The sequence below is a fragment of the Halichondria panicea genome, chromosome 5 (genome assembly GCF_963675165.1).
Source record: "Halichondria panicea chromosome 5, odHalPani1.1, whole genome shotgun sequence".
NCBI classification, from domain to species: Eukaryota; Metazoa; Porifera; class Demospongiae; order Suberitida; family Halichondriidae; genus Halichondria; species Halichondria panicea.
Window position 1 is genome coordinate 3,255,473 of NC_087381.1, and position 15,991 is coordinate 3,271,463.

General features: G+C 40.6%; 1 protein-coding gene across 1 annotated transcript; it reads right to left on the bottom strand.

The window, feature by feature from the left end:
• Positions 1–1,264: 1,264 nt before the first annotated feature.
• On the bottom strand, positions 1,265–12,117 carry LOC135335832 (low-density lipoprotein receptor-related protein 4-like). The gene is made up of 21 exons (XM_064531414.1): positions 11,972–12,117; positions 11,075–11,182; positions 9,199–10,126; positions 8,827–8,933; positions 8,416–8,578; positions 8,054–8,143; positions 7,566–7,879; positions 7,272–7,445; positions 6,935–7,072; positions 6,625–6,742; positions 6,311–6,417; positions 5,942–6,101; positions 5,741–5,867; positions 5,422–5,574; positions 5,144–5,258; positions 4,836–4,961; positions 4,682–4,714; positions 4,395–4,532; positions 3,615–3,833; positions 3,024–3,171; positions 1,265–1,427 (listed from the first exon to the last, which is right to left on the bottom strand). The coding sequence occupies exons 1-21, from the start codon at positions 11,976–11,978 to the stop codon at positions 1,331–1,333; spliced, it is 3,570 nt and encodes a 1,189-aa protein (XP_064387484.1). The 5' UTR covers positions 11,979–12,117; the 3' UTR covers positions 1,265–1,330.
• Between the last annotated feature and the right edge of the window lie 3,874 nt (positions 12,118–15,991).

Here is a 15,991-nt window from a genome sequence, read left to right on the forward strand (position 1 = left end):
AACAATACCGAAATTACTTCATGTTTTGCTTTTGGATGATTAATTATGCCTCGGTGCGCATGCATTCTCTAGATACTAAAATAGACCATACTTTTGATACTATACTACTTATAGTAGCCTAGATATCTGGTAGGAGCTGTTGCCTTATCTCTGGAGAAAAACAGTGAGCATGTGCATGTCTTTATAACTATGTTATCAATCAATATACCTTCTAGCCGGCCAAGGAAAGTGAAATATGGCTTAAAAATGTTGATGAGCAATCTCGAACTATAAAATGGCAGTGAACACGTTCCATATTCAACATAATTATTATGTATTAGTTATTGCCCAGCCAGAGTGCAACATGCCATGTGTTGCACGAGGGCGCCTGCAATAACTAACTTGTTGCCCAATGATGTTAAACTCGTCTGATTGGTCATATAAGTCGTAATAAAAGACATGTGTTTTAAAGGTATTCATTAGTAATGTTTTGCTAAATTCCATAGTAAATTTTAGGTTTTCTTCCCACTTCTAGTTTTAAAAGTAATAGCCTATAAAAGGAACCATATGAGTATTCGTGGGTGGGTGGGCAATAAGTCCCAAATGGATATACAGTGCAAGTGCATATAATCCCAGTGCAATCTATGGTATAGTGATGCATCATGCCACATACTGAGCACTGTATATTGCTTTGATCTGCCCACTCACTGGGCAACAAACTATGATTGCAATACACAAGTACCGTATATTTATCGGACACTTCTATAATTACCCCGGACACTCTTTTGGGATATTTTCGTTGTTCTAATACAACGGACACTCCAGTATTTTAATATTACATTTGTTCTAAATATCCGGACAATACCTTGAAAAGTTGAGTTACCATTCATAGACGGCAAGTAAGACTTAGAGTGCTGCAGTTAGATAGCTTTGAGTAGCTAGTTTTAGATAGCTTGTGCAACTATTCAGCCGTACCCTGTTCTATTAAACTTAGCTAGTTCGCATGCAGCTGCTTGCTTGTTCTAATTATTCCAGACACTTCGCATGCTCTATAAAAGTCTGTTCCAATTATACCCGGACAATTCCAAAATAATTATTTTTGCTGTCCGATAAATTAGAAGATATACGGTAATATCACACCAAGCTGATGTGTATATATAATTATGTGTGTATAATAATTACTAGTCAATTTAGCCCACTTCAAATTATCAATTTCCACCCAATAATAGGCTAGCGCTCTAATGAGTAGCTGAGCTAAACATGCATCTACTTGCATGCACACAAATGAGTTGAGTGTAATACATGATGTATGCTGAAAAATATACAAAATCGAAGCATAGCATATAAGAGTTTAAGGTTTGTTTTCTTTACTATCAGCGCTAATGGCAACAGGATTCTGAAAGCTTAAACCAGAGGAGACACTTTCTGTTGTTTGATCAGGGGGATTGCTGATGTGAATGCATGAGTGAAGTGTACTATAAATTTTATGATGAAGAGCAACATTTTATGAGTACAATAATCATGATAGCACGGCCATAATTAATTTGCATACAGTGGTGACAACTCGATCTTAATGGCTACCCCTGAAGAGAAAGGCCTAGCCTCGATCCCAGGCCGAGTTTTCGCTTTTATAACGGTTAGGCGAACAACTAGGCCTGGTACTAGTTGTCTGCGCATGCGTCAGTCGTTAGCCAGATTCTGGCTATTAGTATATTCTCGTTTACTTTTGTGACATTTATATTCGTGTACTATCGTGTACTAGCAGTCAATATCCCGTTTATCATTATTGGAATGGCTCTTAGCTGAAGCTTTTATCTTCCTTGAAGCTTAGAAAACATTATTCTGAAGACAGAAGAACAAGTGAAGACAAGCTAAAGGTCAAGCTTGTCAAGGTCAGATATTTTTGTGTGGTTCTATCAAGTTATTTTTGTTCGGCAAGATCTAGATCCACTAAGTCCATTGATATATTTATGGTGGATCAAGTAAAGAGTGTGAGCTAGAGGACTTGGTGCTGCCATTATCAGCTAGAACAGAGGGACCGACAATGACACTATAACCGGTTTAATACGAGAAATTTAATATGTACACGTATTGTACTTCTCTGCACAGGAGCAATGGTTAATATCCAGCTACAGGAGCAATGGTTAATATCCAACAGTGCTCCTCTTGGCTATACTAACGGACGAGACTGGACAGTGTGAGGTAAGGGTTTAAACCCTCTTCTTGTCTTTGGTTTCTTTTTAATCTTGTCCTATACTCACAGGATTGGAGTATGATCTGCTCATTCGAGCGTTGTTTCTGGTAGCTCAGAGGCACCAAGAGAATCTGCGTTTCTCAAACAAGATTTACCTGAGTTACGAATAGGAGCCTAGAATCAGAGAGGTCCAGTAGCCTGCTAAACCAGAGGCATTCAATCATCTTGAAGTTGCCCTGGGTCACTATAATCATGCTGCAGCACAACCGGCAACTCCCCCTGTGAAGCAGCTCCCTATGTGCATCTTTTGTATACTCAAATTTTTATTGGTTAATGAAATATTTTTGCCGACCACAAATACAATGAAAATTTAACACATGCGCAGACAACTAGTACCAGGCCTAGTTGTTCGCCTAACTGTTATAAGCGAAAACTCGGCCTGGGATCGAGGCTAAGAAAGGCCATGCAATTCACAATAATTATAGACGCCAAGTTTAATTTGTACATGCAATCCCTCAAATAATCATACTATAATTATTGTGTCTGTTATAAAGGCATTGCTATGACACCGCGTACTTAGCTAAGTCTGGGCCAAACACTGTTGTAAGAGTTTTTACAGAATACCAACAATAAGCAAATTAGGGGCATAAGAAATTCAACCAAGCGCGGGTAAACGGCGGGAGTAACTATGACTCTCTTAAGGTAGAAAATGTATTATACGTAGCTACAATCCTACCACTGACTACACATCGTCCTTATAACAATGTAATGAATCTGGCAGCAATATAATAGCAAACATATACTTATACATGCAGACACACACAGTAGTCCAAAAACATCTTATACTTACTTGAAAGTGGCATACTTGATGGATGTTCTTCTCTTCATGACCACCAATAAAACCATCAATATTACAAAGATCACCAACAACACGAAAATAATAACTCCGCCAACTGCTGCCCCTACCCTCACTGTAAGATCAGTCGTCGCTTGAGTGCCTACATGGTTGTTCGGGAAAATATTACAATTCGACATACTTGTATACATACGTGTATACGTCTAGTACGTGCTTCATTACTGAGGAAAGATAGGTAGCAACTACTTCGCTCACTTTTGCTTAGCAATTTAAAATGTACTGCACGAAATATTTTGTTAAGTCAATATAGAAACTCTTGTATTACTGTTACGAAGTTATATACAGAAACAGGCGACACTCTAACTGTGTGTATTCCTATGGTGAACAATCTCGGGAAGGTCCTAGATATATTATGGTTGGACACTCCCAGGATAGCCTGTACATATAATCAGGAAACGTAGGATTCAGAGGAATAAGGGGAATAGTGTTGGTGTCACTGGACATGGCTGAAACGGCAGGGTGTTCACTGTTAACATACTGAGTATTCATGACTGTGCTTAAGGACAGCCTGACGAAGTGAGTAACCTTTTAGTGTGGGGGTTAGTTGCGCTGAAAAGATTGGAGTGGCTTGAGTCAATGAGGGTGTAGTGAACTGGGAAACTGTTGTCGTAGATATTGAAGAAGTTGACAGCTTTTTAAAACTGGAAACAGAGGTTACTGACATTCCAGGACTTGCTACTAGAGGTGTTGAAGTTGAAAAGCTTCCAATGTGTACTGTTGCGGTGCTCACCTTCGGTCTCAGTTCTGAATGGAAACAAGGCATTGTGTAACAGTTTAAAGTTTTAAACTTACATCAGTTTTGGCAATCGAAGTATTGAAAAGATAAATGACCAGCTTAGACCAAATATCAAAATATACATGCAGAGTGTTGTAAGCACTATGAGAGTTATGCAAATATACATCTGCAGGAAGAGGTGTCAGGTTCTGTTATGGGCCATGAGCTGTGTATCAACATGCAGTGAGGACTCAAACATCTCAGTAACATCTCCACACCACTCATCAAGTTTCACCAGAGGACCGCAGTAACTCAACCATGAAAATGATTACCGTATAGCGGGTAATTTTCGTGGGGTAAAATATTCGTTATTTTCGTGGGCAGGCTGACCTCCACGAAATTTTAACGTAGGCGTGGCTTATCGGAACGTAGGAATGCCGTGCAGCCACAAGACTAAACGAAATTTTTACTCACGAAAACCACCTTTTCTTGAGTTGAACGAATTTTTTACCCCACGAAACTTACCCGCTATACGGTAGTGTTGATGCTTTATGTGTTTTTGTGCTTTACAATTATTATATCATTCCTACCTGGACACACTTCCGCTACATCATCACAGCAATCTTCAAAACCGACACAGAAGCGATCACAAAAGCAACCTCTAGGCAAACCTTCACACGTGCCATTAGTACAGCACCCAGTGAAGCCAGCTCTGACACAAGAACCACCTGAGAGAATAGAGGTATATAGTTAGAAATAGAGCCAGAATCCTTGTCACAACAAAATTAAAACTGCATCCCCGCAATATACGTATACATGACAGATTATTGTGTATAATTATGTCTGCATATATAGCAGAGAGGATCAACAGACTCACCAGAGGGTAGTGTTGTTACAACTGTGGGGAGCACTGTTGATGGTAGAAAAAACTATTGTGAAATACATTTCAGTACGGCTAAAACATGTACACATAATTATATACAATATGTATGATGTTGGTGATAAAATTAAAGAACATGTTAAACACACACCAATACAGTCGCTTCCATTGCTAGCCAACATGTATCCATCAGCACAAGCACAGGTAGTTGTCCTGTTATTGTTGAGGAGACACAAATGATCACAATTGCTGCTGTCCGGCCCACATAAGATTGTGCCTGCATGGAGAAGATTATTATGTTATCCACAAAAATACGCACACATCATCGTTTTTCAACAAAACTGTTTGGGGGCATTCTATAGAATCAATTGAACTAATACGATTTTCATACACATACGGTCATACATCGTATACCACTTAATCACTCCTGTCCAGTTGGATGCATGTATATAAACTCACTGAACTTCTGCCTGGTTGGAGAGATGGCTTGAATGCCCATAGGATCAACGGTCAACTCACTGTAAACCACACTAGAGACGTTAGATTGAACAGAGCTAGAAAACACTGAATCAACCTGCAAGATATTATTATTAGGAACACTTATCTTCGAAATATTAGGTCTTAAAACATTTGGCGCTATGTCGGATTAATGGGTAAAATTGAACACAGACGCCTATTTCGATAGCTATAGGCCTTGGTAGATTATGCTCTAATAATTACGCTAGCTAACTGCTCACCATCCAATCAGTCCAATAGAGGGTGCCCTTGAAGAATGTGATGGAAAAAGGATGGAGTACTCCACTAGAGAGGAGAACACGACGGTCAGAGCCATCATAACGAGAGCTTTCAATTTTGTCCAGCCCTGCATCCACCCAGTACAGGAGCTGAGACTACAATGGAGGAAACAAAAGCAATGCATTTTCACACACTGCTCATAAAAGAGCTCTATCTATAAAACTCGAGCCAAGCACACAAAAGATCATGTGGAGGACTTAAGAATTGAGATTTAAGAGTGAATCGACCTTACAAGCAATCTACGTTTGTACACATACGTACATCATAGTCAATGGTGATGCCATTGGGCCATCTCAGGCTGGTATTAGCAATGGTAGTCCTCCCGGTACCGTCCATAGAGGCTCTCTCAACTTTGGCAGGGGTGCCCCAGTCAGTCCAGAAGATGTACCTAATAATATAATGTGCATTGCATGATCTCTGACTGTAGGTACAGACACATAAATGAAGTAAAGACATACTCACCCCTCCACAGGGTCCACGGCAATACCTCGTGGCACACTAGAGTCCGGTAGCGAGAAGAGTGTCAGACGATGCCCTCTCTCCAGATTATATACAGAGATAGTGCTCGTGCCTGCTTCCGTCCAGTAGAGCAGGTTGCTCAACCAGTCTACAGCGACATCGTCTGCATAGAGGTTATTGCTTTACCTTATGAATGCTGTTGTTTTCTATTGGAGGCAGTAAACTGCACTGACATGGCCAGTATAGATGTCATAACTATACAGTTTAAAGTACGAGAGGAGCAACTTTTGCACTGTCACAACACTTTGATCTAAGCATATAAAGCTAATGCAGTATTATAGTACTTACAGAAATCCTCAAATATGCCCATACCTGGTATGCTAAGGGTCCCATTAACAATAACAGTGACGGCCTCTCCGCTCAGAGTACTCCTGAAGATGCTATTGGACGACAGGTCACTCCAGTATAGGAAGCCACGCCTAAAAACACAATTTTAAATATGGGTGAGGCGTATAAATAAAAATACTGAAGCTATACGCATCGACTAATAGGAGCATTCATCCCTTACAACATGTATGTACCTCCCACATTTACTGCACATACATAGGCAGTACATAGAACACACTATAGCTGATACAGAGAACACACTGATACAGACACATGACCAACAAGTTTACGTATTATACCTGTAGTCATAGTCAAAACCAACAATGTTTTTGTTGGTGTCAGTGTAGAGAGTTGTCAGATTGAAGGTGTTAAGTTCTAATCGCTGAATGAACCGACGGTTTGCAAACACTAAATAGTCTGCAAGGAAAGATAAATATCATACTGTATACTGTACAAGTTACTGCAGGTACAATCAGGAGTTGTCACGGCTAGCTCTTACTACAGACAGGGTATCTTTACTAGAGTTGCATATATACATTCATTACTGATTTGAAATTCGCAACTGCATAATTATAAGTATAATACATCACAATGGTAACTGTATTCCACCTTGTTGACACAGTGAGGTGATGTCGCTGCAACAAGAGTCAGTTTCAGAACAGAATGCATCACAGAAACACGTGGGAGGTGAGCCAAGACAGGATCCCCCCTGGCAGCATTCAGTGAACCCAGCAGCAAAACAAGAGCCTGTATATTTAATTGAGCATTGTTGAAGCCATAATTAGTTTTACATCATACACAACAATTTAGCTGCCGCCAAGAATAACCGTCATAACTATGCATGTGTCTTATCAACTTCCCAAAAAGTACACCAACAATAGGTACTGCATGTATACCTCTATATCCTTAATAACAATGAGTGTCCTGTTTAACTCACTCAACTCACCTTCCAAAGTTAAAGGAACTTCAGTGGTGGTTACGCTGAAACAGCTCCTCCCATTGCTGCTTAGGGACAAACCCTCAGGACATGAGCATGTATAATCAGCCTGGTGGGAGGAACTCAGCAGACAGAGGTGGGTGCAGTTACCATTAGCAAGCAAACATGGATTGACAGTGGATCCTGTGTGGGAAGGAAAATTTTATAGTCCAATACAGTTATAACAGAAGGGAAGCTGAAAGATAATTCAGAGCCTGCTTACTAAACTAGTAGTAGAATTTCAGCAATGAAACACTCACTCACCTAATGGTTGCCTTGTGTGATGTACCACCTTCAGTCCCATTGGATCAGTCTCTAGGCGTGGAGTGAGAGCCCTCACTCGGTGGAGATCAAACAGTGAAGTATGCAAGATCAGATCCACTGCCCAATCACTCCAATAGAGCATGCCACTAAACACGGTGATCGAGAAGGGATGGAGAATAAGTGATTGTGTGAGCAGGGTGCGATTATTGCCATCAAGGTTTGATGATTCTATCTTGTCCAAGTTTGCATCCACCCAGTAAAGGGTTTGTGTTGTGAAGTCAATTGTGAGATCATTTGGCCATATGAGGTCAGTGCTGTAGGAGAGTATAACAACTATAGTCTAAGAATTAAAACGTCACTCAGGATTTTTAAATTAGCCGTCTAATAGCCTGCATAATCAGTGTACCTGCACCAAATATATTGCATGCATGACAATAATTATAATGTAGATAACATGCAGTAATTATTTTAGTCGCTAATAAACTCACTTATGCAGCACTTGTCTTGTGGAAGGAGCTCCGTCCATTGAGATCCTTTCTATCTTGGCCACATCTCCCCAGTCCGTCCAATAGATGTATCTGAATAAATGCATGGGTGAGTATGTTTGATTAATATGGTATGAGACAAGTGTCTTGAGATTTATGAAACTTGTTTTCCTAATTAAATAGATGTAGACTAATTAAGGACCACTACCCAACTCTTTAATTCCGGAATGAATTTAATCTTACAGTGCTATATTATAGTGTAAGTTAAAATTAATGTTGCAAATGACACGTTTGTCTTGACATCAACATACGTAGTATACCCCAAGCATTTCATTCAATCACCGCCACTCCCTGCAGCTCATAACCTTGTAATGACAGGGTCAACTGTGATGCCCCTGGGCACTGTGCTGGGTCCGGTGTAGACGAGTCTTCTCCTGTGACCAGTGTATGGGTCTAGTACCTCAATCTCTCTGTGTTCAGAGTCACTCCAGTACGCCTTCGCATTGATCCAGTCCCAGGCAAGGCCGTCTGATTAGAATTATAGAAAGAACGTAATTATAATTATGCTTTTTCACTTCTGAACTTGATGACTGCATTATTTTGTTGCATAGACTTTAATCTACAATGTTGACTGGTATTTAGTTTATAAATGTAGACTACATATAGATCTATAGCTATACTTAATTCCTATATAAGTTGATCTCATTGTGAAAGCATTTAGAGGCATAAACGTTTCATAGGGTGTAAAAAGAATGTCACAGTAAACATCACATTACCCGGAATTGTTAGACCACTATCCACTAGCACAGTCACATTGTCTCCTTTCAAATCTGCCATGAAAATTTGCTGTGATTGCACATCTGTCCATAGCAGATAGTTGTGTCTGCACAGTTATTGAGGTGGTACAGTTTAATGGCATTCTTTTATGTGAAAACATAACATGACATTTATTTCGTCTTATGTGAAAGCTATAGTGTTTTCTAATATTAAGCCATAGACACCATGCAGAAAATTAAATTAGCCGTAGTATAGCATGTTTGCATTAATTATAAATACACAGCCGTTTCTTTGATGTTACTTTGGATCAAGATAAATGCAAGATCTCTATTTATCCACACACACACTGCATGTAGCAACTATATATTCACCTTATATCATAGTCAATACCAATGGCATTTTGCAGAAGGCTGCTGTTCCCAACTACTGTTCTTAGGCCTGTCCCATCAAGGTCCACTCTCCTGATGGTGTCCCTGTTTGCAAACAGGAGGTATGGTGTGGGCGTAACTGCTGGTGTCACTGATGTGCCAATGATAGTAGTAGGGGTGGCTTTTATCGAGAGTACGAGGGAGGAACTGGTAACTGCAGGGGTTGGGGTAGCTTGTGGAAGGTTTCTAGTTTGTAAGGAAGTTGAAGAAGTTTTTGTAGGAATTGAGTTAGCAATGATTGAAATTGAAGAGAGTATACTTGGAGGAAATATATCTTGTATAAATGATATGGTTTTTGTTGGCTTGATCGATTTCATATCAGCTTTGGTTCTTGTTGGTTGGATTGATTTTGTATCAGACACAAATGATATGGTTTTTGTTGGTTCGATCAATTTCGTATCAGACACAAATGCTTTGGTTCTTGTTGGTTGGATCGCTTTTGTATCAGACACAAATGATATGGTTTTTGTTGGCTCGATCGATTTCGTATCAGACACAAATGCTTTGGTTCTTGTTGGTTGGATTGATTTTGTATCGGACACAAATGCTTTGGTTCTTGTTGGTTGGATTGATTGGGCGTTTAGAGTAGACGTAAGCTTTGAGGGGGTAGAATGCTGATTCAGAAAGCTTTGAGACAAAACTGTTGTTTTGCTTTCAATACTGGTTGCTATTCTCTCACTCAGTGATATATTACTTGTTGTAAGAGGTGTGGAGCTGATTAGTACACGCGGAATGGTTGCCGTGATTGATGATGGTGTCATTCCTGCTAGATTTGACTTCGTTTGTGTATGACTAACGTCCAAAGTCGTAGCTACTATCAGATGACTTGATGACAGTGGCTTGTATGAGACAGTATTACTGACCAAAGATGCTGCATTTGCGTAATGTATAGGGATCGTTTGTTAGGAAATGTAGCTTGTGAGTGTGTGTATATGTGTGTGTGCATGTATGTGTATGGTGCGCACTTAAGGCGCACTTAATTCCCGCGAATCAGGCTATTGATATTGACATAAATAGAAGCCCCAATAAGAATTATTATAGATACAAACCATTTTGTAAGGTTTGATCTTAGTCACTATTACTTTGTTTGGGTTTGCATTGGTAACACCTCGATCCCCCAGGTGTGCATGTGATAACCTATAGGGCTGCTTCTTTTTCTATGTGGCATGCAATAGTCTCCATTTATAACAAACAATGTTACTATAGTGATGTGCTCGGGAACATAAATATGTGTGATTTTTGAATGCCGACCTACTAAATATGGACATGATACATAACAAATGTTTCACATGTCACTTGATTCGTATAAACATTCTTTCAGATTCAACCCAGACTTGCTGTCTATGACTCAGCGGAGAGATCTAGATTATTAAGCAGAGATGCATGATTACGGTTACAACTCCAAAGCTATGGAATATATAGTCTGCTCTCACTTATGACCCTAAGTTTCCAATCAAGTTAGTGCAGGGTTGTTAAAATTGTGTTGTGCAAACGTAGAATGATAATTATAGATCTGGCACAATTTAAACCATACCATACAATTATGCATGTGAGCATACCGCATAGCGGGAAATTTTCGCTATTTGGCTTCAGAGCCCTCAGCAGAAATGTTCGTAGGTTCTAATATTCGCGGTTCAATGCCATGCAGTAAACCACACCCACCAATAGCTTTGCATGTGAAATTACCAGTGCGAGGGAGTTTATCCCAGTTTTAATTTTCGTGTTACTTCTCTATACCCTCGAAAAACGCGAACATTTGCACCACACGAAAATTTCCCTCTATACGGTATACAAAAGAAGTGTGTGGGATGTTGTATACCTGCAGATATAGATGTTGCATTAACTTTTGCTCCAGTACAGCTGACCACCAACAGTAGAATAACTGAGGTTGAAACACCTGATCTCTGGAAGAGGCACATCTTATAACCTGCAGCAGGAGAATAAATCTTTGTCTTCACTCTTGGCTATAATTGCATGCACCACCATGCAACAATCGCAGTTATAGATATAGATGTCGTAGATCAGTATACACTAATAGATCTACACAATGCTTCTTTCCTCAAAAATCACACACTGTCTAATATAATGTCTTAACCTCTCACCTAGATCTATAGCACTGAGATGTCACTTTCAGCTATAGGTATTTATAGCGGCATGATAATTATTAAGTGGCTTGCCTTTAGCTTATAGATCTATAGGCATGTTCATGTTCATAAGCAAGTAATTTAATTTTCCTGTTTTGACTAGATCTAACCTGTTGCTAAAAATAATGTGATAACAAGAATCCTTGCTAAAATTTCTATCGTTGCTATCTCGCCCGATACACGTCCACATTTCTGCAACAAGCTTTTTCTCCATTATTAATCCAGACACACCCAAAACCCTAATGAAACCCCTCCCCTTTTCCACATAATGGCCGGAATGTGCGGAGAATTCTTAAAAGAACTCCAGGACGACACCTATAATTATCAGGACATGATGAGATTGGTACCAAACTGTGGCGTACACCCTCGGCTACCTGCAAAATTACGTCTGGTGACGGTGGTGCTGAAACCTTAAAAGTGCCAAAATAAGGCGGGCACGGCCCCTTATAAAACACCGGTTAAAGGGCTAGGGGCTTCCCACCCCCTTAACCCTTTATACGCCTCTGGCCATGATCGTGGCCGCTGCATGCGGTATAAGCTAATTACTCAAATATGTTAAATACTTATAATACCTTGCATGCTGTAGTCCAGACCTTTTCTCAGAGGGGGGAGGGGAAAGAGGAGAAAAGGTCTGGAGACTCTTGCAGCACTTCTGTGTGCTCTTGGAATGTCAATTAGTTAGAGACTTCAGTGTGATATTGAAGGTTTAAAGAAGGAGTAGATGTGTCTCCTACCCCCAAATTAGGTCTGGCCCCGAGACTGATAATGCCGAGACTAACCTTGCTGCGACATCTACGTTATAGATAGTACATGAGCATGAGGTATCTATGTGTTATAGTGTCCCAATCACGAGGGCTTTGCCCGAGGGATGAGGGACACTATAACCATAGATACCGAATGCACATGTGCTAACTGATTTAGATCCCACTTTTCATTGGCTGCCTCAGGCAAGAAGTGTATCTATAAAAGCAGCAAGCCTTAGCAACAGCTTTATTTTTGAAAATGTCCTGTTTTGACAAGCTAGATGATTTCTGCTTCTCTGCTAAAAAACCTTTGCATTGGCCTTGCTTCAACATTGGAATGGACAACTACTGACTCCACCTTGTGCAGGAAGCACTCTGCAACAAATGAGCCCAGCCTCCTCTTTTCTCTGCACTCAAGCCCCACCCCCAGCTCAAGCTTCTCAGTAAACTGTTCTGATATGTACGGCTAGCTAGCAAGGAACAACTTGCAGCAATGCTACAGTGCACTATCGTTCCCAAAAAGACACAAGAGTCTACTGTTTGAAACATGGCTGCAGGATAGAAACAGAAGTCAGGAGGACAAAGTTGACAAATACTACAAGTTGAAGACATGCTTTCATGCTTGTGACAATGGACCCAGAACTGTTATAATCATTGGCTCTTAGTGTTCCTCGTAGAGACAAGAAAAGATACTGGTGAACCCTACCATCAACCCAGCAAACGCTATAGAAACTGGTGGTGAAAAAACTGAACAGCCATAGCTAATTATCATGCAGCTAGCTACAACTTTATCATCATTTCTGTGCATTCAAAAAAATTATACTTGTACTTTATCTCTTTCCTTGGCAATCTGTTGTAGAAATTACAACAATGGGTAAGGAATCGTTATGATGAATTAGATGAAGTTGTATGTGAGCTCCTCCCTGACAAACAAACTGTAGTCTAGGTAACCGCCTTATCAGTCAAGTAGGCTAAAAATCTGTGTCCTTTGATGTAAGCTTTGATGTCTCTTTGTGCATATGTAGTTATAAAAAAAAAAAAAAAAAAAAAGAAACCTTTGACTAGCTAGGAAGAGTAGCAGCAGTAGGCAGCAGTAGTAGTAGCAGTGCAAGCAGGACTAGACTAGATTAAAAAGTTGGTGGAAAGAATAACTGACCGTTTGGACGTCACCTGGCTGCCAGACTTTCATCTGGACTCTTCCCCCTGAGTAGCTGGCCTTTCTCTAAGCCACAAAACTGAGCAAGAAGCTGAAGAAGCAGCTAGACAGAGACATGTACCTAGCCTTGAGAATTGGGAGGCGTGGCTCAACTAGTTAGCCCAGCCCAGAGGAATTGTTACCGTGGGTACTGAACAACCGTAGAAGTAGGGCTACCCCTGGCTTTACTGAATTAACTAGCTGTGTCTGCTGTCTAGTTGGACCAGATTTAGCTAGATAATGGGGTAGAGAATAGTTGAGCGGTGCTGTGTGTAGCTTGAACTGTACTGGCTGGCAAGAATCTAGTAAGCACCCTATGCACTGATAACTCGTCAGAATGGAGGGTATGTTCTAGGGATCTGGACAGCTGTACATCCAAAGGAGCCAGGGAGTGCCAATCATCTTCTCCCAGTCTCTGACACGCTAAACAAAAGGAGCTAGAACTGGGAGTCCCAGCTAGAATTGCTAGCCGGATCTAGACTAATAGAATGACTTGGAGGCGTGGTGAGGCCGGATCCACACTAATTGATGGACCTAAAGACGCTCCTGTTCCAGATTTCACGAATGGCAAGGAAAGGGTTATACCCTCAAGCTTATAATTCCCTGGGAAACTATGAGATTATGGCTCATAATTCCCTGCTAAACACACACAAGTGGGATCTAAAGTGTATATAATTTATAATTTGATCTTACTCGATGAAAAAACACCCTTGTAACATCTTGAAGCTCTGGATACAGTGTAGTCTATAGATGGCTATGAGGACTGGATATTAATGAGAATCACTCAAGTAAGAAAACATAGCCACAAGGCGAAATAAAGCATTAGGTTAGTGTATTTAGTACTCTACATTGTAGTAGATCTACATAGATCAATGCTTGCATACTTCTGAAATTCTATTATTGAGGCTGCTGAGGAAGATATCCCATGTGTCGTACTAGCCTCGATCCCAGGCCGAGTTTTCGCTTTTATAACGGTTAGGCGAACAACTAGGTGTCGTACATGAACTTTTCATCACTCGCTTGTAGCGGATACTCTGACTTGACCACTCCCACTATTTTTTTAAGTGTAATGTAGACACCTACACTACTATATCTGAAGTGTAAAAGGCTCCTACCATAGCTACTTATGGTCTGGAATCTCCTCGCTTGGCTTTAGCTTCAGTAGAGACATAGATAGTAGTAGTCTCGATTTCCAGCCTCTTTGCAAGAGTCTGGTGAACTTCACTATCACCACTTGTGTCAGGCCCTAAGTGCCGCGGTTAGATAACCTAGTAGTGATAATTGGGTGTTAACCAAATAGTGTAGGTGTAGTGGTGGGTGTTACCCACTGTGTGGTGAAATTCATGCAATCACTGAATGGGTACAGGTGTGGCCAAAAATCAGTGTGGAACATTTAGTTTATGACTTTCAAGATTTAGTACATAATTATAGTGCAAGACTATGGAAAGACACATGAAGATGCAAGACGTGATAATTGAGAGTGCTAGAGCAATTGGGATCCATTATTTAAAGCCAGAGCAAATGAAAGCAATGTATTCAATCATTGGAGGAAAGGACACATTTGTGTCACTGCCAACCGGCTATGGAAAGTCAGTAATCTTTGCTGCATTACCTATGGCCTTTGACCAATTGAAAGGTGAACTAAAATTGCTGTATGAGTGTACCTATATATACGCCTTTTTCTGTTTTGCAGGAACATCTGGAAGCATTGTACTTTGTATTAGTCCTCTCACTTCGCTGATGATGGATCAACAAAAAAAGTATGCAGCTGGAGGATTGACAGTGGAATACGTTGGAGAAGCTCAGACAGACCGTAGTGCTATTAACAGAGTACTGAAAGGAGAAGCTCAGTTGGTGTTCATCTCCCCAGAGAGCATATTAGCGAAGGGTATTTTTCGAAATATGCTTCTGTCACCACCGTATATAAAGAATCTCGTTGCAGTAGTAGTTGATGAAGCCCATTGTGTTAAAACCTGGGGAGATGATTTTCGAGTCGCGAGATTGGAGATTTAAGGAGCCTCATTCCAGACAATGTCGATGTTCACGCACTTACTGCTACCTCTACAACAGAAACATTTTACATTGTCAGTAGAAGGTTATGTATAGACGATCCTACTTTAATTGCCTCCCCTCCTTTCCGAGACAATATTTCTTATGGTTCTTATTTTAATGGTTGCTGCTGACACTGGTGGAATGGTTGGTACTGAAACAGATAATGGAATGGGTGGTGTGGGGGGTTCCTGCATAACTCTACTTCTTTTTGGCGGTGGTGGTTAAGTTATCTTCTGCATGTCTTGAAAGCAGACCATTATTTTATTAGCTCTGTTGCTTCCTTCTTTACCTTGCATAGCTTTTCTTGTTGAGCATGGACATTCTTCAGTTGTTTCTCGCACTGGTGACACAATATACTGTCACTAGCACTAGTTTCAGGGATGCAATGCAGAGGTACTGGAAGGAGCTGCACAAGTACTTCTCTTGCTTCAGAACAGCTATGACCATTGAGCTTCTTTCGCCTTCGGTTGTCCAGAGACTCATTCGCACACAAACAGCAGTAGAGGCCCATATCTAGCTACTTTTTTGTGATGCAATAGCTTACGTAACAGTTTACACAACAGGCCACAACGGCCCACAAGGCACTTGACAAGCGGTTTCAC

Bases quoted from the DNA above. Each gene is read 5' to 3' on its own strand.
- LOC135335832 (XM_064531414.1), bottom strand. The intron at 8,144-8,415 runs GTTATGAGCTGC...GCATTTATTCAG, and splicing joins GTTGACCCTGTCATTACAAG to ATACATCTATTGGACGGACT. The intron at 5,868-5,941 runs GTGAGTATGTCT...TTATATTATTAG, and splicing joins GCCGTGGACCCTGTGGAGGG to GTACATCTTCTGGACTGACT.